The 25,497-nt window shown below is 38.2% G+C and overlaps 1 protein-coding gene across 1 annotated transcript; it reads right to left on the minus strand.

Moving 5' to 3' along the window:
- Positions 1–10,704: 10,704 nt before the first annotated feature.
- LOC139129376 (fibronectin-like) lies at positions 10,705–24,567 on the minus strand. Its single transcript, XM_070695010.1, has 10 exons — positions 24,510–24,567; positions 23,672–23,935; positions 22,636–22,929; positions 21,589–21,882; positions 19,765–20,058; positions 19,255–19,434; positions 17,790–18,083; positions 12,638–12,931; positions 11,703–11,996; positions 10,705–11,006 (listed from the first exon to the last, which is right to left on the minus strand). The coding sequence occupies exons 1-10, from the start codon at positions 24,565–24,567 to the stop codon at positions 10,705–10,707; spliced, it is 2,568 nt and encodes an 855-aa protein (XP_070551111.1).
- Positions 24,568–25,497: the final 930 nt, after the last annotated feature.

Raw genomic sequence — 25,497 nt, forward strand, 5'->3', positions numbered from 1 at the left:
TTATTCACAAACACTTAAACACCTAGGATACAGGAGTTAGATTAACAGCTAGCAAATTAAGATTAAAGAACTTACATGTTCTATCCGTTATTATTTGTGGTTTACTCTCAATGTTACCACTCATTGCCTGAACAGCAATGTTATACAGCTCGCCGGGATTAAGACCTGCCAACCGTGCATTCAATCCCAGGTCCGACTGTTGTTCCACGTCTCCATGCTCTGGCTCATGGGTTACTTTGTATGCATCATAATTGCAGTCCTCACCAAGACTACAATCAGGTGCCGCCCACTGGATCCGTATTTCCTCGTCGCTTTGTCCGGTCACTCTTATCTCTCCTGGTCCTGGTGGCTCTGAGTAGAATCAAAAGTCAAAATTGAACCCTGCGTGTCAAACTGGCATTCAATCAGTGTCATTAAAATGGAAAACCACTTCGTGGGCTGAGGTCATTATTATCGTATTTGTTTGCATGTTTGTGTTAAAATTATGCTTGAGCTGCCAAACAGCATAGACAGGTTAATGTCGCAAATTTTCTGCTGACAGCTTACACTGACCTACATTAACATTTTATCTCGCATCCTTATTACCTGATTTCTTTTGGGCTAGTTATCTCTAAACTCTAAATGTTCAAGTAATTATTGTTTGTATTATGCATTATGAAAAAATTCATGGTTGATTTTTCACAATTGACATGTTTCTTAAATCTCTAGGTACCACAATAAATCAATACTCCATGTATTTCTTGAGAAATTTTACAGTGTTGTTTACCATCAATGATGAATGTGATAATTGTCTGCTGGGCGAAATCTTGTCATGAAGTCGCCCTTAAACTTCCGCTCATTATATTCCTCAAAACGAAATTGAATGCAGATAAAAGAAAGGAAAAGGGTACTACACCTGTTGTTACGTTGATTGGCACACTGCTTTCGCTTGTCTTGTCATGGGAATGCGTGTATATCTCTATAGTGTAAGTACCACCAGATAGTAGATCCCGAAGACTCGTTGACGTAACCTTTGTAACTTGGACGCGTTGCCTTGTGTCAAGCTGACCCGTGTAGTTTACGGTAAATTCTTCATACAAACTTGTGACATCAATATCCCAGGCAATGTCTACGAAATCTGTTCCGACACGTTCCGATGTGACGTTTGTCGCCGTGGCGGGAACTGGATAATAGATAGTTGAGAGGTTAATAAATGATAAATACGTGTTGGAATGTATTTATCGCCGATTACGGGACACTAGAGAGACATTGTCGTGGGAAAACTAAAAATCTTAAACAAACAACTGATATACACCACTTCAAAGATAAAATGTTGTCCAACAGTGATTAAATAAGTAGTGACAAACAGAGATGAAATACTTAGAGGTTATTACCCAATATCGCCTGTTCCTGTGTCGTATAAGCATATGAGTGTCATTTGTGCTGCGTCAGACACGAGACGAAGTCGAGTGTCTGACGCAGCACAAATGACACGAATGCTGATACGACACAAGGAACAGGCGATATTGGGTAATAACCGATTTATCATATACCCATGCCCATAAATTTAGGGAATTTTTATTAATAGAACGTAAAACCTTTAATTTTGAGGCTTTACTTTATTACGCCTTGCGCATAAATATCAGAATGTTTATGTGAACAGGCTTCACTCATAAAGTATACGACGAAGATGTCAACATAACGTGCGACATAGCTGCAAGTCGTCCATATCTCAATGAAACCCAAGAAGAAAGACACGGGATACAAAACTCGTCATACAGAAGGAACATTTTAAGGTGCAATATGCTAGTACAACTGTAACCGATCCAAAAACTGTTCAGCTTTAAATCTATCCTGATTTCGATCGTCGTACGGCACGGAGCTCGCGCGGAGAGGGGACGCCATTTTGTTAGTTTACCTTTAGAGTTGTCATGTCAACAGTCGTCGCGCGCGCGACATCGCTGTCACGCCACGCGCTCACTACCTGTTCGGTGGAGACCGTGCACAGTTCCGGCGCCGTGCGAACAGCAGAATGTTTGCTACACACGCGATTGTGCAACACCTTTGGCAAAGCTTGCTCAGACAAAGCTTCACGCCCAAGATTTGAATACCAATTTGCGTACCAAGATTATTTGAAGATTTGTGATTTTAACCTTCAACCAAGGTTTGCCTATTTGTTGAAGCTTTGATGAACCAACCTTCGGGAAAGCTTTACTGCCAAGCTTTGTTGAATCTTTGACCTCCTGACCTTTGTCGAAGCTTCAACATACCAACCTCTTTCGAAGCTTCCTCTTTCTGACCTTTGTTAAATCTTCAAACTACCTACCTTTACTGCAGCTTTGATTTCCTGATCTTGTTCGAAGCTTCAGCGTATCAACCATTGTTGAAGCTTCGACCTTCCGACCTTCACTTAACCATTGACCTTCTAACCTTTGACCAATGTTGCCATATGCAACCCTTCTCAAAGCTTTGTGCTGCCAATATTATCTGAAGGTTTATTCCTTTTGAACATTAGATGATTTTTACAGTAATTTTGTACTAACTTGTTACGCTTGCACTTTCTTGTTCTGTAGATGATACATCATAAAAATGCCCAGTGCTTGCTTTTCAACATAACCTACAGGTACAGTGTATATAGCTTACAATATCGTTGACAACTAGAGTGAAATTCAATCCTCAACAATAGCAAAGCACAATACATTTATACAAGTTCTGTTCAGAAATTTAATATCAGTCATTTTGGCAATTCATGCTGTATGTGGTACAACTAGAAAAAACTTATTGTAAGGCAGAACAAAATTACTGTAAAAATCATCAAAAGTTAAGGTTACATCTGCTGTAATTTATCTCAGGTAAGTATTATGAAATGTGACTTATTGCTTTTAAGTATATTTTCCCAAAGTTTTATTTTTATTTCTCTTTTCTTTCCTTCTGAAATACTCAATAAGTCTTCTTCACACTGGTCTTCTGTTAACTGTGTTTGCCAATTGTGTTACATTTTGCTTTGTTCAAGAATCACAAGGACCAGTTTGATGATTTTTTCATTTTTTTTTGTTTTGAATGTCAGTTATAAGTTCTTGTGTAACTCCTGGAAGCATATTGAAACAATTACTTAGCTCGTCAACACAGGGTCAATACATGAATTTGTAAACTACACAGTTATTGTTTGCATTTTAACCCTTATCCAGACCAGTGTTCACTTAATTTGTCAACACTAATATCGCAGTCTGTCAATGTACAGGTTGAATTTACAAATTTGACACTGTGTAACTCAGCATGGCTTAGGGAGTAGAAAAAGAAACTGCAGTTGACATTAAGGACAAAAATAGTGAAAAATCATTGAAAGTTACAGAGCCATACCAGCCCGTTACATCAAATTGCCTTTTTGTCACACCAATTAATCATTGTCTTTTCAAGTGATTGTAAGCACTTGTATATCATCATGTACACAACATATTTTTAGTGAAAACATATTTTAATAAATTCCTTTAAATCAACTTGAACAACAAAAGGCAGCATATTAAATGACACAACATACTACACTGTTTTGATAATTAATTACCTATATCTCTAATTACAATGCAATGTTAATTATACTTTCATTGTCTGTAGTATAGGTACAGAATTACATGTCATTTGATAAATATTGGCAATAAGTGTCAGCAAGTCTACTGTTTAGCTGAAATCACTAAATTTTCCTGAGAATGAGATTTTCTCAGTCTGTATATTCCCCGCTCAAATTTAAGATAGGAGCATTTTCTGTTTTGGGCACATTTAATTTCTAGGGTTAGAGACAACTACCAACTACAAAATTACCAAGAGCTGTTTCAATGAGAGGCAGCTAGGTTCTCAAGGTTGTCTGGAAGCACTAGGAGTAATTGTACAAACTTGTGATGTTGCAATAAACTCTCCTGCAAATGTGTCATAAAGTGAAAATCAGGAAATTCAGTGTTCATGGGATTGTTAAAAGTGTACTGTTCACGCATGCTTCACGACAGCTACACTTTGGTTTCGCAAACTTTTTGCAGGAGTCGTCTCAGGCTCTAAAGCTGCGGATCCGGGGTGGTATATGCCATCACTGTGGTACAGATGTGTTGCTCTAAATGTCTGGAACAGTTCTGATCCCAATGGTTTTGTAGTGTGTAATTTGATACAGCATGGCAGACATGTGGTTGCAAAACCCTTTCCAGGCTGTACATGGCAGTGATTTTCCTTCACTGGCTTGTTATTCAGATAAGTGATCTACAAAAGACAAGCAAAGTAATTCTATTGATGACAATTTGCCAGTATTTTTACATTGCATCACATACATTGTCATGGAAAACCAAATTTAAAATTCTGTCTGCACTTTGTCAATACAGATTTTGGAATTTGTGTTTCAGTGATTGTTATTGTTTGACAATTGAATTTACACCTGAACAAGAATTCATTTACTGACATGCCACACACTATGTGAACAACGTGATTTGGAATCCTGACATATTGACTGCATTGATGAGGAGAGCAAAAAAAATAACAAAAACTTTTCAAAATGTTAACTTCACCCTCTAGCCATACATTTCTCAAGATCTGTTCAAGATAAATTGACTGGTTCTTGTATTTTATTTTTTTTCTTTTAATGTTTATGGAAGGCAGACCTTTCTGATTCATGAGTGGAAATTTATATATTTACTAGATCACTGGTCATAAGTGGAAAATCAATGCATACTTTGATCAAGTTGAGAATTTGATAAAAAACATTTATAAGTACACCTTGGTACATTAATATTACCTTGTACACTTTTGAGAAAACCTAATAAAATGTATTAAATACAAAAAATACTACTGTGAATACAATTAACATACTGAGAGGATTCAATACTTAGAGACAGTTTATGAGGAGAGTCATTTTTTCCCATTGACGAATAACAGAACAAACATTTGGCATAACAGCCTCCCTCAAGAACTTTCACTGAAAAAAATTTGAACAAAGAAAATCTGTCAATTACTCTTTTGCACCCATTGGTTGCAAACTTAAACTGAGACATTAGCACTTAGGGACACTGCAAATGCAATGTTGGCAAATAGGAACATCTGTCAGATTGAGACGCTACAACCTGATGAAGACAACGCGTATATACAAAATCACGGTCTGGAGCAGCTGCTGGTTTTGCCTGGGTATTTGGGTCGGACGGTAAACCAAATTTTGCCATCCGATCCAAATACCCAAGCTAAACCTCGAGCCACTACTATACTGGAGTTAAGTCAGTGGTCAGAAAAGACCGTGACAAAATCTGGGACTGTGACCGATCGTGTCAGAACATTCAGGGAGACAAAACCACTTTGATAAAGGCGTCCTTCTGCAGATCTGGTGACCATCGCGTCGTGGTGCGATTTTGTCAAACTATCATCGATAAGCCCACTGCTGATACTTTAGTTTTGTTGGTCATGATATTTTCCATATATTTTTCATGAAATTACTCCGTTTGTTTAAAGATTAGCCAGGTACAACGTTCATTTTCATTTTTTCGATGTAAAGTATTCACAGAAGGTAATTTTGAAACATTTTGTCGTCTGCATACGTTACGTGGCGCGTGGCAACTTACCTTGAAGATCGTGTAAGATCCGGGAAAACATTCTGGTCTTTTGATAAAATCCTCTTCGGAGCCCTCGCAAAATGTTCAGCAGTCAGATCTCCGTCTCTTCCTACCTCCATGCTTATAGTGAAGTCCACTATGTTTGCCAGATCGTTGACGGGCACGAAAAACAACATTCAAATTCTTGTATATAACCTCGTTTTCATTTCAAGATGGACGATGGTAATGTTGCCGAAACCACTTTTGAGAAAGATTCTCGGTCAAGTGCAAGTGAAAATAACGTTAGAATTATAATGTATGATATGATATTGAACTTTATGATGAAGCAATTTTTCTACTCAAAAAGCGAAATCGCCTGTAAAACACGCTTTTCAGTGTAGTTTCCGCATTTCTCGGTCGCTTCTTTTTTGCTTATCCCTCAAGGTGTAATACGGACACCCCTCTTTTCACATGGTATATGACCAGCGCTGACGACACACACACCTTCACGCGACATACCTTTTAGAAACAACTATCTGAAGGTTCAAATCAAATCTTCAACAAATGTTCCCGGTGCGAAGCTTTATTTAACCTTCTGAAGGTAACCTTTGTCCAACCTTTCAGAAAACTATGGTTGTCGAAAGGTTCATTGTAAACATTTGACTAAGGTTCTAAGGCTGAAGCTGTATTTAACCTTGTGAAAGTAACCTTTGTCTAACCTTTCGGAAAACTAAGGTTGTCGAAAGGTTCATTGTGAACATTTGACGAAGGTTCTAAGGCTGAAGTTGTATTTAACCTTCGAAAATAACCTCATTCAAACTTTGGGCATTAACCTTTGTACAAGATTGCAATACAACCTTTGACTTTGATTTTTTTGAATCAAAGCTTTGTCTAAGCTTCAGCATGAACGCCAGCACAACCTTGGAGGGAATCGACCTTCAACAAAGGTGGTGCACAATCGCGTGTGTAGAACTTGACCAAAAAAATACCATGGGAAAACATTTCAAGACTCAATGTGATATTTCCGTATTTGCAACCAGAAATACCCGTGTTCCTCGAAGCCCTTCAAGTTTTTACGTCGGCGACATCGTTTCGCAGGCGGGGAGCGGCAGCCATTTTGTTGTTTACGTTGTTTACCAACAAACTACTATGTAGTTCGGGAAAACTCTAAAACTGATGACGTTCATCGTGCATATCACGACGTTTACCGTGAAATATCATGGCTGATATTTTACGGTGAACGTCACTAGGATGTAGCAATATTGGCATGGGTATATGATAAAATAACAATTTACCTGTTCTGTCCGTTTCGGTGGAAGGATCACTGTAAAGTGGGTCAACGTCACCATCTTCACCACTTATGGTCAATATATCGACTGAATACTCCGTGCCAGCAAAAAGTCCACGGAAGATGTGAGCTGTGATGCTTTGATCTGGATCAGAAATTTCCTCATTTCCAGACTCTGCGTTCTGTTGATTATCCATAGGGTCGTAGGTGAGAGCGTATCCAGTCCAGTATCCGTCAGGTTTGGCCCAAGTTATGACGAAACTGTCAGGAGTGGTGGCAGTTGTCAGTATATTTGATACTTCTGGATCTGAAAACAAGACGATGATAAATCATACTTCACAAAAACCATTGACGAAAAAGCAACTGCGATAATATATTTCTAATGCATATTTACGTGAATAACTTTACCACTGTAACTGTAAATGAAATGAAAAGTGACCCATGCAGGACTCTAACCACATCCCCGAATATATTTCGGATGCTCTACCCACTGACCTAATGGATCAGTTGGAATTACTGTGGTCGGTCCTGTCACTTAGATGGGGCTCTTCATTTCATGTGCGTGTATATTAAGTTTTGGCTAAACTCATTACCTAATCTTTCTGCCTAAGGATCCTATGCATTCAACAGGGACCCGCATAGAAGTCACCAACTTAGGAATTGATCCATTAGCTCAGTTGGTAGAGCATCCGAATGTATCCCGGGGATGTGGGTTCGAGTCCCGCATGGGTCACTTTCATTCCAATTACTACAATGTACTGTTTGTTTCGATATAACATATTCTGTTCTGATGACATCTTGATCGCGACACTTCCTTTTTTAGTATATTCTTCGAACGAACAACACAGAGATGAGCTTTACAAATGTCCAGACGGTGCTTTAGGTAGCAGTGGCTGTGATGATCTATGACCTTTACTTGCAAATATTCATATTCAAGGGGGAGCAACTTAGCTTATCCTTTCAATTTATGCTTCAGTGTGTAAAGTAGGTGAAGTGACATAGTAAACTACCCTATAAGAAGCACAATGATGCCAAAATATTACACTGTCATGAAAAACATTGCACACAAGTGTACGTTTGGATAAAAGTCAGCGTTCTGTCTTTTCTTCATTTCCATTTTTTATTAGTATTTTTTGTGAAGCTCTTTCACACATTTCAATGGATGCCAACATGTTAATCCGGGTTAAAAATCGTTGATGGATTTAATTATTAACGAAAATTGCTCATTACTCTGAAAACAAGACAACCCAGAGTTCTCTACCCTATCCCATCACATGTGCCCTTCTACTTAGGCGGCGGCGAACTGTACCGAGCAATGTTCCGGGCTATATGGATACGGACATAAGATGAAATAAGAAGAAATATAATTTTCTATCCTACTTAACCACACAAAAATGATAAGCTACATGTGGAGATGTTGGTACAAAACGCAAAATTGATGTATAAAACGGTGGGTTTTTCGAAAAACAGTTTGCGATACACAAGAAACTGCAAAAATTTCAAAGCCACAAATACAAAAAGGTATTAGTCCATTACTTACAAACTCGTTTGTCTTCAGATGCTGGTTCACTTTCTAACTTGTCGTCGTCATTCCTGTCCCACTGACGGTGTAAACAGACATCGTATACAGATGACCGGCTGACAATCCTGTGCAATTATATACTGTAATCTCAGAGTCCAGATCTTCTGCAAGGTGATGGTTACCTCCAGTTGAACTAATACACTCAATCCTATAGCTTGATATTAGGCCATCTGGTATTGTCCATGTTCCCTGAAAAGAATTTGTTGATCTGTCCAGTGAACTGACGCCAAACTCCACAACAGTATATGGATCTACGGAAAACAAAGAAAAATATAAGGAAAGCGCCTTTTCTTATGAGGCTATGGAAAGAACGGATAATTCAGCAGCAAGCCAGAATTCTACCGACAGGGATAGAAATATTACCAATCGGCAATTATTAGTTAAGTCATCAACATGTAGCCTAGTGATGGATCACCACAATTTTCACCTTTCCGCCAGCTTTTCATTCAATGAGAGCTTCAAAATTTGCATAAGTGAAAATTAGAGATGATAAAGTTAAAAAACAATATTCTCAAGAATAAAGACAGAACATTTCATTGATGCAAAGCATTACACTGCCAACACCGAACTGCAACAATTTCGATCGTGATATTTTTACGAGACTTTTTACGAGAAACACAAAAAGCGACCACAAGAATGAATTGAAATCCTAAATTCATCCAAATGTTTGACTAAACATGCGACTGTTCCAATAGCGCAGATTATCAAAGCGACAATATGTGTTTTTAATTCCACCAGTGTGAGAAGATTTCTTGTATAGACATGAAAAGCTCCCATTAAGTATGCAAGTTTATCATCTAAGAAAAAAACATAAAATATTATAGCCCAAACATGGGATTATGTGCCCGAGGGCGGGTGACCATTTGCCCGACATAAGGAGGGCAAACGGTCTCCTGCCCCGAGGGTACATAGTCCCATGTTTGGGCTATAATGTTTTTATTACATGCCTCTCTTACACAGTTTCACTCAAAATATTAAGATTTATTGGCAAATGATAATCCAATGCTTTATTCTATCTTAGACGAAAATCCGTTAACAATGGAACGATTTTCATCATCGAATGGCGCAAATGATATATTTAAACTACTGTTATGCGGTTTATCAATTTTTATTTCAGCAAAATTTTCCAAAACCGGATTCCTTTGCAAAACATGAAATTTCGACATTTTTACATAAAATGTTGTCAAGTTGAAAATAGTTCCGGTTCACTTTCAGTCCAGTGATGACTATGCGGCCAGCGACGTCATCAACGAGTTACCATAGAATCCTATGGAGCGCGCGGCGTTCGATATACGAGGCATGTAATAAAGCGATATCAATCATCATATTATATGACTCCCGAAACTGAATGAATTTCACAGCCACAAATACACAAAACACAAGTAAGCCTACTACATACAAACGCGTTTGTCTTCAGATGCTGGTTCACTTTCTAACTTGTCGTAGTCATTTCCTGTCCCACTGACGGTGTAAACAGACATCGTATACAGATGAACCGGCCGACAAACCTGTGCAAGTATATCGTATAATACTATAGTGCCGATCTCTTGCATGGTGTGGGGTACCTCCAGTTGAACTAAAACACTCAATCCTATAGCTTGAAATTAGGCCATTTGGTCTCGACCATGATCCTTCAATAGAATTTGTTGATCTGTCCTGCGACCTGACGCTTAACAACCTAACAGTATTTGGATCTGCGGGACAAGAAAAACCCTACATATCAGGCAAACACTTTTCCCGGCGAAGCAACGGAAAGAACAGACAATTCTGAGTATAGCAAACCAAAATTCTACTGAGAATGATAGAAACATCATCAATTGGCAATTATAAATTAATCCATCAACAGGCAGACTGGTGATTGGTCAACAAACTTTCTGTCTTTCCGCCATCTTCTCATTCAATGTGTGCTTAAAACTTTGCAAAAGTAAAAATAGAGATGATAAAGTTAAAAACAATATATTCAAAAATGAAGACAGATCATTCCATTAATGCAAAGCATTACACGGTCAATACCAAAACTGTGATATTATTTTGAAACACAAATGCGCCCACAAGGATGAATAAAAATCGTAAAATCTTCCAAACGTTTGATTAAACATTCGATTGCTTTCAATAGCGCATATTGCCAAGCAACAGTGCGTATTTTTTATTTCATCCGTGCCATACAATTTTTTCTATAGATATCATACGTTTCCGAATATAAAATAACTAGATACATATATATGACGATGATAAAGTATGCAAAATAAGGATTCTGCAAGAATTCCAAAGCCATAAATACATAAACATGAGTAAGTCCATTACTTACAAACTCGTTTGTCTTCAGATGCTGGTTCACTTTCTAACTTGTCGTCGTCATTTCCTGTCTCAATTACGGTATAAACAGACATCGTATACAGATGACCGGCTGTCAATCCTGTACACGTGTATTCTGTAATATCAGAGTCCAGGTCTTCTGCATGACGGGAAATACCTCCACTTGAACTAATACATTCAATCTTATAGCTTGAAATTAGGCCTTCTGGGCTTGTCCATGATCCCTGAATAGAACTTGTTGATCTGTCCGGTGAACTGACGCCGAGCGCCACCACAGTATTTGGATCTATGGAAAAGAAATAAAAAAATCATGGAAACGCTTTCCTTTGCAAACCTTTGGGAAAAAGCCAGACAATGCAGTACAGCAAGCCACAATTCTACCGAATATGATAGAGATATTATCAATTGACAGTTATGTGTTGAGCTATTGACATTCATTTTAAACAGTAATCTCCGTGATGTCTTTTTCCGAAAAGCTTCTCATTCGGTCTGTGCGTAAAAACCCAAAAGGGAAAATCAGACGCAATCATATTGTTACATTTTTAAAAAATAGTATTCTCAAAAAAGAATACAAAAACTTCCATTATTGCATAGTATTGAACTACCGATAGAAAAAACTACAATACGTACGACAGTGAACACCGGTTCGTACGAACGGCGAGAAAACTCTAGAAACGTTAGCAGGGCTTAATGAAAATCCTGAAATAACCTTTAAAGTACATGTACGTTTCTCTTCAATACAGCAGATTACCAAACAACAACGGGTATCTCTGTTTTCATCTGTGCCATAAGATTTCTTGCACGGACATGAAACATTTTCAGATAAAAATAAACAAAGACATTAACATGACACCGAAAAAGTACATGAACTCATTATTTCAAATGGTACATACAACAATATCAATTATCAGATCATCATACATAAGAACTGCAAGAATTTCAAAAGTATAAATACACAAACACGACTAAGTCCATTACGTACAAACTCGTTTGTCTTCAGATGCTGGTTCACTTTCTAACTTGTCGTCGTCATTTCCTGTCCCACTCACGGTGTAAACAGACATCGTATACAGATGACCGGCTGTCAATCCTGTACACGTGTATTCTGTAATATCAGGGTCCAGATTTTCTGCATGGTGTTCATCACCTCCAGTTGAACTAATACACTCAATCCTAAAGCTTGAAATAAGGCCATCTGGTATTGTCCAAGTTCCCTGAATAGAATCTGTTGATCTGTCCGGTGAAGTGACGTCGAACTCCCCCACAGTACTGGGATCTATGAAGAACAAACAACATTATCAGGCAAACGCTTTTCCCTGCGTAGCCATGCAAAGAACGTACAGACAATTCAGTACAGCAAACAAGAATATTAGAAATGTAAGACGGATAGAAATATAATTAATTAACATGCATGTCAAACATCAATTAGCGTGATTTCTTTTTCCAAAAGTTTCTCATTCCGTGCATTAAAATGCAAAAGGGAAATAAATGTTATTACATTTTTACAAAATAGTATTCTGAAAAATAGAAAACAAAGATCTTGCATTGATGCAAAGTATTGAACTGCTCATAGCAAAACTGCGACACATGCGACCATGAAACCGGTTTGTAAGAACGCCGAGAAACACAAGAAGTGTTATACGCAAGGCGTAATGACTCCTGAAATCATCCAACGGTCTTTCGATACTGCAGGTTACCAAACTACAATGGGTATTTCTAATTTCATCTAAACCACAAGATTTCTTGCATGGACATGAAATGATTTCAGATAACATTAATAAAAACTTATACAGAATGCAAAAAAGTATGCGAACTCATAGTACATACAACAAAGTCTATTATCAGATTGTCATACTCAACAAACTGCAAAAATTTCACAGCCACAAATGCACAAACACAAGTAAGCCTACAACATACAAACTCTTTTGTCTTCAGATGCTGGTTCACTTTCTAACTTGTCGTCGTCATTTCCTGTCCCACTGACGGTGTAAACAGACATCGTATACAGATGACCGGCTGACAATCCTGTACAAGCGTATCCTGTAATATCAGAGTCCAGATCTTCTGCAAGGTGTGGATAACCTCCAGTTGAACTAATACACTCAATCCTATAGCTTGAAATAAGGCCTTCTGGTATTGTCCATGATCCCTGTATAGAATTTGTTGATCTGTCCGTTGAACTGACTCCGAGCGCCACAACAGTATTGGGATCTATACAAAATCAACAAAAATATCAGGCAAATGCTTTTCCCGGAAAAGCTATGAAAATTCGAGACAATTTAGTACAGCAAGCCACAGTTCTACTGAGAGGGGTAGAAATATTATCAATCGACAATTGTTAGTTAAGCCATCAACATGCAGTCTTGTAATCGATCACCACGATTTCTGTCTTTCCGCCAACTGCCCATTCGATGTGTGCTTTGCAAATGTGAAAATCGGAGATGATAAAGTTATTACATTTTTACGAAAAATGTTGTCAAGAATAAAGACTGAACATTTCATCAATGCAAAGCATTATACTGCCAATACTGAAGCTGCAACACTTTCGATCGTGATACTGTTTTGTACTAACGACGAGAAACAAAAAAGCGTTCAAAAGGCTAAATAGAAATCCTAAAATCATCAAAAGGTTTAAGTGAACATACGACTGTTTTCAATAGCGCAGATCAACAAAACAACGTTTACTTTTAATTCCATCAGTGTCATAAGATTTCTTGCAGAGGCATGGAATGTTTCCATAATGTATGCGATTATGCATACGAGGTTATCATTTAAAGAAATACATAACTATCAATTATCAGATCATCATACGTAAGAAACTAGAGATGATAAAGTTAAAAGCAATATTTTGAAGAATAAAGACAGACCATTTCATTAAAGGGACAAAATCGCCCATTTTCTACAAATTTTTCGATAGCAAAATTCCTCAGTCAAATCAATATTAGACCCAAATAGTGACCATAGATGGCTTAAAGGATATATAAAAGCGCCTTCTTGCTCTTTACAGCAATGTTCAATGCTTGCCTGGGCGTCCGGGCGATTTGAATTAACTGCCATGGTTGAACCCCATCACATAATAAATTAATGCGCACACTACTTCAGATCATCGTTTGGAAGAGTGCGTGAGCGGCCTGTAACCTTCATACAATCTTCAGTACAATGGATAACGACGAACACACGCCAAAATGAACTACTGTGAAATAGTGAAACTTACATGTAAAAGGACTTTGTTCGTAAGCTTAACTTTTTATCGAATGACACGGACTGTGAAACAGAAAAAATACCATAGACCCAATCGTTCTATGATAAAACTAAAACCATGCAAGCTTGCTACCGTGTGTTCGTGATACTGATAGTGAAACAGTCACAGAGTCATACATTTTTTTTGCATTTTATGATGAGCAAATCTTGATCATAAACCTGCATCTTCGTAGACTTTTAGTTTAATAGGCATTTTTCTGCCATGCCATGTTTTTTTTTCAAACAGCATGATCCAGATGATCGAACATTGAAACATCGCACCCGGATGTCACGGTGCGAATGAGCGTCGGTGACATCGTGGAACCGCCGAGTAGGCTTACTATCGATCGTTGGTTACCTCTTGACACACAAAATCTGTGCGAGTGTTATTGAAAGGGGAATTTCTCTCTGATTATTTATTATTATTTGTTACAGTTGAACGGTATTTCGAACCACTAGTGAGTACATGGACGGCAATGACCGCGACTTCAAATAGCAGCACTCGCCCTTGTCTTCCGGTCACTCGCATCGCATGGCAGTTTTTACAGCGTTTGCTGCACTGACTGATAGTGGTTTGCCTGACCGCTAAACAAAAACAAATAGCCGCTTATCTGCTTATAGGAAATCGGCCTTGATCACTAATTGCTGTGAATACCGTAAAAGTCATGCCACGAACAGGAACACATCGTTTGAACCTTTATCTTAGACTTGATCCATGTCGCCTGGCTTTCCTCCGCAGCTGAGTTACTGTAGCTGGTCAAGCAAAGCGTTTGCGCCATGACTACGCAACAGCCTGCCATTAGTTCGTCGGTCTGCTGATGTTTAGTCCTTCAGTTTTGATCCCTAGGCCCTATATGCCCACAGACTTGGAGCAAGTCTATCTTTATCTGCACAATTTTATGTTCGCCGGTACAGCTGAAACCACAAGACTGATTCCACTGGACATACATCACTACTGGAGGCCTATAGCCGGTAACACACAGCCCTGCCATGCAGACTCTGAGCTGCAGAACATTTTTGTATAGACGAAGCCTGGGTTGAAACCTATTCCCGGGAGTGAATCAGATTTCTGGGGATGAAGTTCTTAGTCTCACAATTGTTTCTTTTAGACGTGATAAGAAAAAAGTAGAAGTATGTCTACAGTATCTTACGGCGATATTCACGCAGTCATGACCGGGCATACACAGCATGCAGTAGTGCACAATGCACGCGTCAGTTGCCAAAGTTTATTGCTTCAATCTGGTGATCACCTCAATACTAACGTGACAGTCTGCAGTTTCTTCCTTTCTATGCCCTCAGTCCATGGGCAAGTAAGTCTACATGGAGGCACAAAAGGTGACAAAAACAATCTGCTATTTAGCCAATAGAGAGACTGTAAATGTCGTCGGCAAACGGCTCCGTGATTGTTGCAGCTTGTACTCTTGTAGGCATTTGAAAAGCCCTTTCAAAAAATGTGCTCTTTTGCAGCAAAGAACCGTGTATCGAAGAACAATATTGGTCAAGGTCTGCATGCAAAGGTTACCGTGAAAATGTAACTTCAGCAAACGGCATCGATAGTAAGCTTAGGTGAATCCAGAACACTGCGTTCTTGACCTGGAGCCATTTAATTATACATTGTAAGCGGGACGTGTCAGTGTGTGGTTTTTTTTTCACACGCGATGAAACAGCCGAGTTGTTGGTCATGACCAACAATTCTTTCTCGCAATGGTTTTATCTATCGTGTCTAAAACCGAGATGGAATATATGTATGGTCACCTGTTCATTCAGTATCTTTCAACATGTCAAACAATATAACTAGAGTCTCGTATCAAACAAAATTCATGAAAAATGGGCAACTTTGTCCCTTTAATGTAAAGCATTAAGCAGCCAATACCAAAACTGCAAAATTTCCGATAATAGTAATAATAATAATAATAATAATAATAATAATAATAATAATAATAATAATAATAATAATAATAATAAGAAGAAGAAGAAGAAGAAGAAGAAGAAGAACAATAATAATAATGGGTTCTTATATAGCGGACATATCCACAGGTGCATGTGCTCAAGGCGCTTTACAATTATTATACTGATACTATGGTATTGTTTGTACAAACGACGAGAAACACAAAAGCGTCCACAAGGATGAACATAAATCGTAAAAACACCTAAGCGTTTGACTAAACATGCGATTACTTTCAATGGCGCAGTTTACTAAGCAATAGTCTGTATTTGTTATTTCATCCGTGTCATAATTTTTTTCTATAGATATAAAACTTTTCCGAATATTAGTTAACAAAGTACTTAAACATGACGCTGATAAAGTATGAAGAAAAAAGAAACTGTAAGAATTTCACAGCCACAAATATAGTAATACAACAAGTCCATTACTTACAAACTCGTTTGTCCTCAGATGCTGGTTCACTTTCTAACTTATCGTCGTCATTTCCTGTCCCACTCACGGTGTAAACAGACATCGTATACAGATGACCGGCTGTCAATCCTGTGCAATTATATTCTCTAATATCAGAGTCCAGATTTAATGCATGGTGTTCATCACCTCCAGTTGAACTAATACACGCAATCCTATAGCTTGAAATAAGGCCATCTGTATTGTCCAAGTTCCCTGAATTGAATCTGTTGATCTGTCCGGTGAAGTGACGTCGAACGCGCCCACAGTATTGGGATCTACAGGAAAACAGAAATATAAGGCAAACGCTTTTCCTGGCGAAGCTATGAAAAGAACAGACAATTCAGTGAAGCAAATCAGAATTCTACTGAGAAGGAGAGCAATATCACCTATTGACAACTATTAGTTAAACCACCAACAGCTAGTCTAGTGATCGATCAACAGGATTTCTGTCTTTACACCAGCTTCTTCTTCAGTGTGTGCTTCAAACTTCGCAAAAATGAAAATAAGAAACGACGAACGACGAGAAACAGAAAACTACGTCCACAACGCCAAATAAAAATTCTGAAATTATCCAGTTGCTTGACTTATCATTCGACTGTTTTCACTAGCGCAGATTATCAACGTTACAATGTGTAATTCTAATTTCATCAGTGTCATAAGATTATTTGTATTGACATGGAATGTTTCCAATGTGAGTTTATCATTGAAAGAAAAAAATAACACAATAACAATCATCATGTTACAGTGCTCAAACAAATTGCAAGAATTTCACAGCCACAAATACACTAATACAATAAGTCCATTACTTACAAACTCGTTTGTCTTCAGATGCTGGTCACTTTCTAATCTGTCGTCGTCATTTCCTGTCCCACTGACGGTGTAAACAGACATCGTATACAGATGACCGGCTGACAATCCTGTGCAATTATATACTGTAACATCAGAGTCCAGATTTAATGCGAGGTGTGGGGTACCTCCAGTTGAACTAATACACTCTATTCTATAGCTTGAAATTAAACCATATGGTCTTGACCATGATCCTCGAATATAATTTGTTGATCTGCGCGGTGAACTGACTCCGAGTGCCAACACAGTATTGGGATCTATGCAAAACAAACGAAAATATCAGGTAAACGCTTTCCCTGGCAGAGCTATAAAAAAACCCAGACAATTCAGTAACGCAAGCTATAATTCTTCCGAATAAGATAGAAATATTATCAATTGACAATTGTTAGTTAAGCCATCAACATGCAGTCTAGTAATTGATCACCACGATTTCTGTATCTTTCCGCCAAATTCTCATTCGATGTGTGCTTTAAACTTTGCAAAAGTGTAAATCGGAGATTATAATTATTACATGTTACTATAGTAGTAAAAAAACTGCAAGAATTTCACAACCACAAGTACACTTATACAAGTAAGTCCATTACTTACAAACTCGTTTGTCTTCAGATGCTGGTTCACTTTCTAACTTGTCGTCGTCATTTCCTGTCCCACTGACGGTGTAAACAGACATCGTATACAGATGACCGGCCGACAATCCTGTGCAATTATATACTGTAATCTCAGAGTCCAGATCTTCTACAAGGTGTGGGGTACCTCCAGTTGAACTGATGCACGCAATCCTATAGCTTGAAATAAAACCATGTGGTCTTGACCATGATCCTCGAATATAATTTGTTGAACTACGCGGTGAACTGACTCCTAGAGCCAACACAGTATTGGGATCTATGCAAACAAACGAAAATATCAGGTAAACGCTTTCCCTGGCAAAGTTATAAAAAAACCCGGACAATTCATTAACGCAAGCCATAATTCTACCGAATAAGATAGAAATATTACCAATTGACAATTTTAGTTAAAGGCGGAGCCTCCCTTTAAAAGGACGCCAAGGTATGGCGGCGTTCACTGTCTAAGTGGACACAAAACAGGCAACATGCGGGCACACGCTCCAGAAAATGCCACTTTTTAGTTTACGCCCTTTACACAGACAGACTGCCAAGCGGTCAGTGCGAAGTTGCTGCCGATCGAACTCTGTGGTTATATTCAAAGTCTAACGCGACTGGAAGACAATTTTTTTAGGAAATTTGAGCGTTTGTGGTGGGGAATCAATGACCGTTGCCGATTTGAACCGACCGTCAATCAATAGCTTGCATAAAATATGTTTGAAGGATTAGCAAAATGTGATGAAAGGTTGAGATCAGTTTGTGTAATCAATGTTATACAAATCAAACATCGTACTGGCCAAGATTTTGACCGGGAGGAAAACTCCACTAATGCGAGAACCTGGGATTGAAAAGTGCGGCTTTAAGCCATCAACATGCAGTCTAGTAATCGATATCACCACGATTTCTGTATCTTCCGCCAAATTCTCATTCGATGTATGCTTTAAACTTTGCAAAAGTATAAATCGGAAATTATAAATTATTACATATTTCATTGATGCAAAGCATTAAACGGCAATACCAAAACTGCAACACTTTCGATCGTGATACTGTTTGAAGTAACGACGAGAAAGACAAAAGCGTCCACAAGGATGAATAAAATCGTAAAATCATCCAAACGTTTGACTAAACATACGATTGCTTTCAATAGCGCAGTTTACCAAGCAATAGTGCGTGTTTGTTATTTCATTCATGTCATACAGTTTCCTCCATAGATATAAAACTTTTCCGGATATAAGATAACTTTATACATAAGCATGACGCTGATAACATGCAAAATAAAGAAACTGTAAGAATTTCAAAGCCATAAATACACAAACACGGGTAAATCCATTACTTACAAACTCGTTTGTCTTCAGATGCTGGTTCACTTTCTAACTTGTCGTCGTCATTTCTGTCTCAATTACGGTATAAAACAGACATCGTATACAGATGACCGGCTGTCAATCCTGTACACGTGTGTTCTGTTATATCAGAGTCCAGATTTTCTGCATGGTGTTCATCACCTCCAGTTGAACTAACACACTCAATCCTATAGCTTGAAATTAGGCCATCTGGTATCGTCCACATTCCCTGAATTGAATTTGTTGATCTGTTCGGTGAACTGACGTCGAACTCTTCCACAGTATTTGGATCTGTGGAAAAACAGAAACATAAGGCAAATTCTATTCCTGGCGGGAGCTATGCAAAGAAATCCAGAATTTTCAATTGTTTGACTAAGCATTCGACTGTTTTCACTGGCGAAGATTATCAAAGCTACAATGTGTAATTTTAATTTAATCCGTGTCATAATATTACTTGTATTGACACCTAATGTTTCCATTATGTATGCGATAATGTATGCGAGTTATGATTGAAAGGAAAACAAATACGAAAATAGTAATCATAATGTTATCGTACTCAAAAAAAAACAGCAAGAATTTCACATCAATAAATACAAAAACACGACTAAGTCCATTACTTACAAACTCGTTTGTCTTCAGATGCTGGTTCACTTTCTAACTTGTCGTCGTCATTTCCTGTCCCACTGACGGTGTAAACAGACATCGTATACAGATGACCGGCTGACAACCCTGTGCAGTTATATTCTATAACATCAGAGTCCAGATCTTCTACACGGTGTGGATTACCTCCAGTTGAACTAATACACTCAATCCCATAGCTTGAAATTAAGCCTTCTGGTCTTGTCCATGAACCCTGAATAGAATGTGTTGATCTGCCCGGTGAACTGACTCCGAGAGCCACAACAGTATTTGGATCTATGCAAAACAAACGAAAATATCAGGCAAACACTTTTCCTAGCAAAGCTATAACCCCCCCCCCCTCCCCCAGACAATTCAGTACAGCAAGCCACGGTTCTACTGAGAGGGGTAGAAATATTATCAATTGACAATTGTTAGTTAAGCCATCAACATTCAGTCTAGTAATCAATAACAACGATTTCTGTCTTTCTGCCAACTTCTCATTTGATGTGTGCTTTGCAAAGTGAAAATCGGAAATGATTAGCTTATTACATTTTTACGAAACAATATCTCAAGAACAAAGCCTGGGCATTTCATCAATGCAAAGTTTTACACTGTCAATACCAAAACTACAACACTTTCGATCGTGATACTTTTTGTACTAACGATGAGAAACAAAAAAGCGTCCAAAAGGTTAAATAGAAATCCTAAAATCATCAAAAGGTTTAACTGAACATACGACTTGTTCAATATCGCGGATAAAATAAACAGTGTTTACTTTTAATTTCATTAGTATCATAAGATTTCTTGTATAGACATGACACGTTTCCATAATAAATACGATTAAGCATGCGTATTTATCATTTGAAGAAAAACATGCATAACTATCAATTATTAGATTATCATACGCAAGAAAGAGAGATGATTAATTAAAAAACAGTATTTTGAAAAATAGAGATAAACCATTTCATTAATGCAAATTGTATTACCATGCCCTGCCCGACGCATTTTGATAGGTCGAGCTGAAACCACGTGACTGACATAAATAAAGAGTAATGGTTTATTTGCATACCCGTGAAGATTAACAACTCAAAAGTATTTAAACGTGACAGCTCAAAAGTAAATTATAATCAATCACAAAATAAAATGGAGCACTTATGGGCCAAGTTGGGATACTTTTTCTGAAAATATCTCGGGATTTGCCAATTTTTTACAGCGCGCGTGACAGTGCGTCACGTATTTCTCAGTTCTCGGGCCCACTTATCGTTCGCTCCGGAAAGTTTGGCAAATTTTTTGACGGTTTTCTTCAGTTCGTTGATAATATAATGGAAATAACAGATTCTGCTCTGACCATTAACGTTTATGTATGGGCGCGGGCTCGAGGAAATCCAAACTAACGGGCTCGGCAAACCTCGCCCGTTAATATTTGACTTTCCTCTGGCCCTTGCGCATAAATAAACATTAATGGTCAGCGCGTCGCCCGTCATTTCTACAGCACCACACGGCCAATACCAAAATTGCAACAGTTCCTATTGTCATACTCTTTGTACAAACGACGAGAAAATCAAAGAGCGTCCACGAGGATGAATATAAATTGTAAAATCATCCAAACGTTTGACTAAATATACGATGGCTTTCAATAGCGCAGTTTACTAAGCAATAGTCTGTATTTGTTATTTCATCCGTGTCATAAACTTTCTATAGATATAAACACTTTCGAATATTAGATAACTAGATACATAAACATGACGCTGGTAATGTATGCAAAATAAAGAAACTGTAAGAATTTCAAAGCCACTCACAAACACGATTAAGTCTACTACTTACAAACTCGTTTGTCTTCAGATGCTGGTTCACTTTCTAACTTGTCGTCGTCATTTCCTGTCCCACTCACGGTGTAAACAGACATCGTATACAGATGACCGGCTGTCAATCCTGTACACGTGTATTCTGTAATACCAGAGTCCAGATTTTCTGCATGGTGTTCATCACCTCCAGTTGAACTAACACACTCAATCCTATAGCTTGAAATTAGGCCATCTGGCCTTGTCCATGAACCCTGAATAGAATTTGTTGATCTGCCCGGTGAACTGACTCCGATTACCAACACAGTATTTGGATCTATGCAAAACAAACGAAAATATCAGGCAAACACTTTTCCTGGCAAAGCTATTACCCCCTCCCCCGACAATTCAGTACAGCAAGCCACAGTTCTACTGAGAGGGTAGAAATATTATCAATTGCCAATTGTTAGTTAAGCCATCGACTTTCAGTCTAGTAATCGATCCCAACGATTTCTGTCTTTCTGCCAACTTCTCATTAGATTTGTGCTTTGTAAAAGTTTTTACCATAGACCCTTTGTATGTACTGTCAACGAAAAACAAAAAGCGTCCACAAGGCTGAATAGAAATCCTTAATCATTAAAAGGTTTAACCAAAGATACAACGTTTTGCAGCTTAAAAAAACAACAATGTTTTTTCTTAATTTTATCAGTGTCATAAGATTTCTTGTATAGACATTTGAGGTTTATCATTTACAGAAAACAAACATACAAAGATATCAATTATCAGAGTATCATACTCAACAAGAAACTGCAAGATTTTCAAAGCCATAACATTACGGGAAGGCTCCATTAACTTAGGAATACCCCACTTCACTGGAGGATCAATTTCACAGACCTGCCTTTCCTACAATGGCACTACAATGGCACCAGCTGGATTAGATGAACACAACAATGGAACATTCACACCTTGGGATTAAAAGTCTTCTGTTTGTCACCCGAGTTGGTCAGGCAAGGACTCGGGTTTCAGGTACCATGCAAGTTAATGCAGTCGTCCCTAATGAAAACAAAAACACAAGTAAGTCTATACTTACAAACTCGTTTGTCTTCAGATGCTGGTTCACTTTCTAGCATGTCATCGTCATTTCCTGTCCCACTTACGGTGTAAACAGACATCGTATACAGATGACCGGCTGTCAATCCTGTACACGTGTATTCTGTAATATCAGGGTCCAGATTTCTTACAAGGTGTGGGGTACCTCCAGTTGAACTATTGCACACAATCCTATAGCTTGAAATGAGGCCATATGGTCTTGTCCACTGTCCCTTAATAGAATTTGTTGATCTGTCCGGTGAAACGACTCTAAACAACCTAACAGGATTGGGATCTGTTGAAAAAAAAAGAAAATTTTCAGGCAAACGTATTTTCCGAAATGTTACGGAAATAACAGATAATTCCGTCTTGTTCACAATAATTCTATAAATGTGAGAAAGATAGAAACATTATCAATTAATGATTACTAGTTACGGCACTAACATAAAGTTCATTTACCGATGCCATGTGTGCGTTAAAATTGGAAAAGTGACAATCGAGACAATAATGTTATTAGATGTTTAACAACAGTATTCTCAAATATTTAATGTAGATTACTGCAGTAAGCAATGTATTACACTGCCAATTTAGCTAACTGCAACGCAAACGACTGGACGCCTGTATATACTAACAGTAACAAACACAAGAACCGTTACTGGAATCCTACACAAATCTAAAAACTTGACTTAACATACTTTGTTATCAATACTGTATATTACCAAGGAACATTACTAGTAATTAGCCAGACGAAAATGATTTAGTTATAGTTCACTGTTTAAGCAGCCTTCTTAAAATTCATAATTGGAATCTTAGAATAAACTGTAAAACTAACATATTTGGTGATGTGTTTCTCTAGTACCAAAACTAGCACAGTGACCCCTGATTTTTATTTGTGGTCGTGAAGGAGGATGGCTAAAGAATTCCCAAAGGAAAGCTTGGGCAAAACTCTTTTCGTTTAGGGGGCATATTGCTACCGAAAAGGAAAGATAAAGGGCATTATTCTATTGATCTTAAAAGATAAAGACTCATTTGCCTACCTGTTCTTTTATGTACTGGTGCGGATGGATTTCCTTGACCGATGGCGTTAAAAGCTGTCACTATAATTTCATATTCCGCTCCTGCTGTTAAATCATAGACCGTTCCAGACCTTTCTGTCTCACGTACAGTTTCCGTGCCATTTTTACACGGATCAGCAGCAAGTACACAGGTAGCAGTAATCTCATAATATTCTGTATTATTATCTTCATGGATCCAACTGACCTCTATTGTGGAGTTTGTCCAAGATTGTACGGTTACATTACCTGAAAGAGAGATTACAGAGAAAAAAACATCAGAGGGTCATCACGATTGTATGCATCTTGTACTAGCAACGTAGAGGCAAAACAATACGTGGGTTGATTATGTCCCACTGTTTCAGATAATTGACAGTCTTAATGTACAAATTTAATGGATAAATAAATAGTTATTAAACGATTTACTCGCCACAAAAACACGGTTTCAAGTTCAAAATACGCAGTTTCAAGCTTTGAACGACAGTGATCCCTTACTGATTATACCATCGGTCAAGTAAGCGATGTGAAGCAGAAAATTCAAATTAGTTCTTTGATTATGGGGTCATGGTGTCATTGCTGATAATAAGAATTCTATTGCTGTGTTTATAGTATCTCTTCTTCTACTTAAACAGTGAGGAAGATATTGTTCAATCTGCTTGTGGAAAGTGCGTTTGGAAATTCTGTAATAGGTAACCACCAAAACTGAGGAGTTTCTGGTTTAGAATCGCCGAAGCAGTAGGCCAAGACAAGCTTAAACCAGAAAGCCAGAGGGGCAGTGGTTATATGACTTCAACAACACTGCTACAATTATCACATAGCCCACTGGATGTATTAGCCCATCCTGGTAGCAACGTAACTAAATAGACAATGGTTGTTACCATTAGGTTTTTCAGAACCGGCCAGTCTTTGTTTCCATTGTTTGAAGTCAATGGATAAAAATCGATAATGATCATAATGATTTGCATATTGTGATGGTGTCACCTGGTCACAGCGAGCAAGGTCATGGTTTTGCATGTCTAATATTCATCTTTGATTTCCAAAACCATGCTGGGCACCATTTTACAAGTGGTATAGCCACAAACTGATGACGTCAAATCGCCATACACAAAACACAGTCGCATTGTAATTATGCCACTGTGCATTTTGTACGGCGATTTGACGTCATCAATTTGTGGCTATACCACTTGTAAAATGCTGCCCCTTTTATACCGCTCAAACTTGAGACATAGAAACTGCAAAATGTAGTAGAGCCAGAACCGACAAAACCTGTCGCAACGTTCCTAAATAGACAATGACTGTTACCATTAGTTCTGGCAGAATAGCCTGATAGGTTCTGACAGAAGCACCGAACTTGAGAGGAGTGGAAATAAACACTGCCGAGAACAATATTGTGACGTAAAGAGTGTGGTTTAAATATTTCGGATGTGATACTCTAAGAAAAGATCCATGATCAATCGCAAGAAGAGCATAACAAAAAAGGCTACATTTTTGGGACGAGAAATGAGAAGAGATGAAACCTTTGGTTTTGACCAAGAAAATGGTCACATTGGTGTTACAATTCGAACATGTAAGCGTATTGTGGATTTTCCTTTGACTGAAACATGTTAAGATATTGGCTATCATCAGTTCCTACACATTGTCGAAATTTCGAAAACCTTGCACGCCGCTCCGGTCGGAGGACGGTTCCATAGGCATTTCACTGTGAGATAACAAAAATGACATTGCGAATAGCAAAGGTGCCCGCAGATGTCGAACACTCCTCCTAAAACCTACACTCCGTGGAGAGGCTCGACCCTCCATCATCGAAGGAC

Source organism: Ptychodera flava, chromosome 3, assembly GCF_041260155.1.
Source record: "Ptychodera flava strain L36383 chromosome 3, AS_Pfla_20210202, whole genome shotgun sequence".
NCBI lineage: Eukaryota > Metazoa > Hemichordata > Enteropneusta > Ptychoderidae > Ptychodera > Ptychodera flava.

Excerpts from the sequence above, each read along its gene's own strand:
- LOC139129376 (XM_070695010.1), bottom strand. The coding sequence starts at position 24,567 with ATGGTAACAACCATTGTCTATTTAGTTACGTTGCTACCAGGATGGGCT. Across the intron at positions 22,930-23,671 it reads ACCAGTACATAAAAGAACAG|ATCCCAATCCTGTTAGGTTG; the intron begins GTAGGCAAATGA and ends TTTTTTCAACAG. Across the intron at positions 11,997-12,637 it reads ATCTGAAGACAAAAGAGTTT|ATCCCAGTACTGTGGGGGAG; the intron begins GTATGTTGTAGG and ends TGTTCTTCATAG.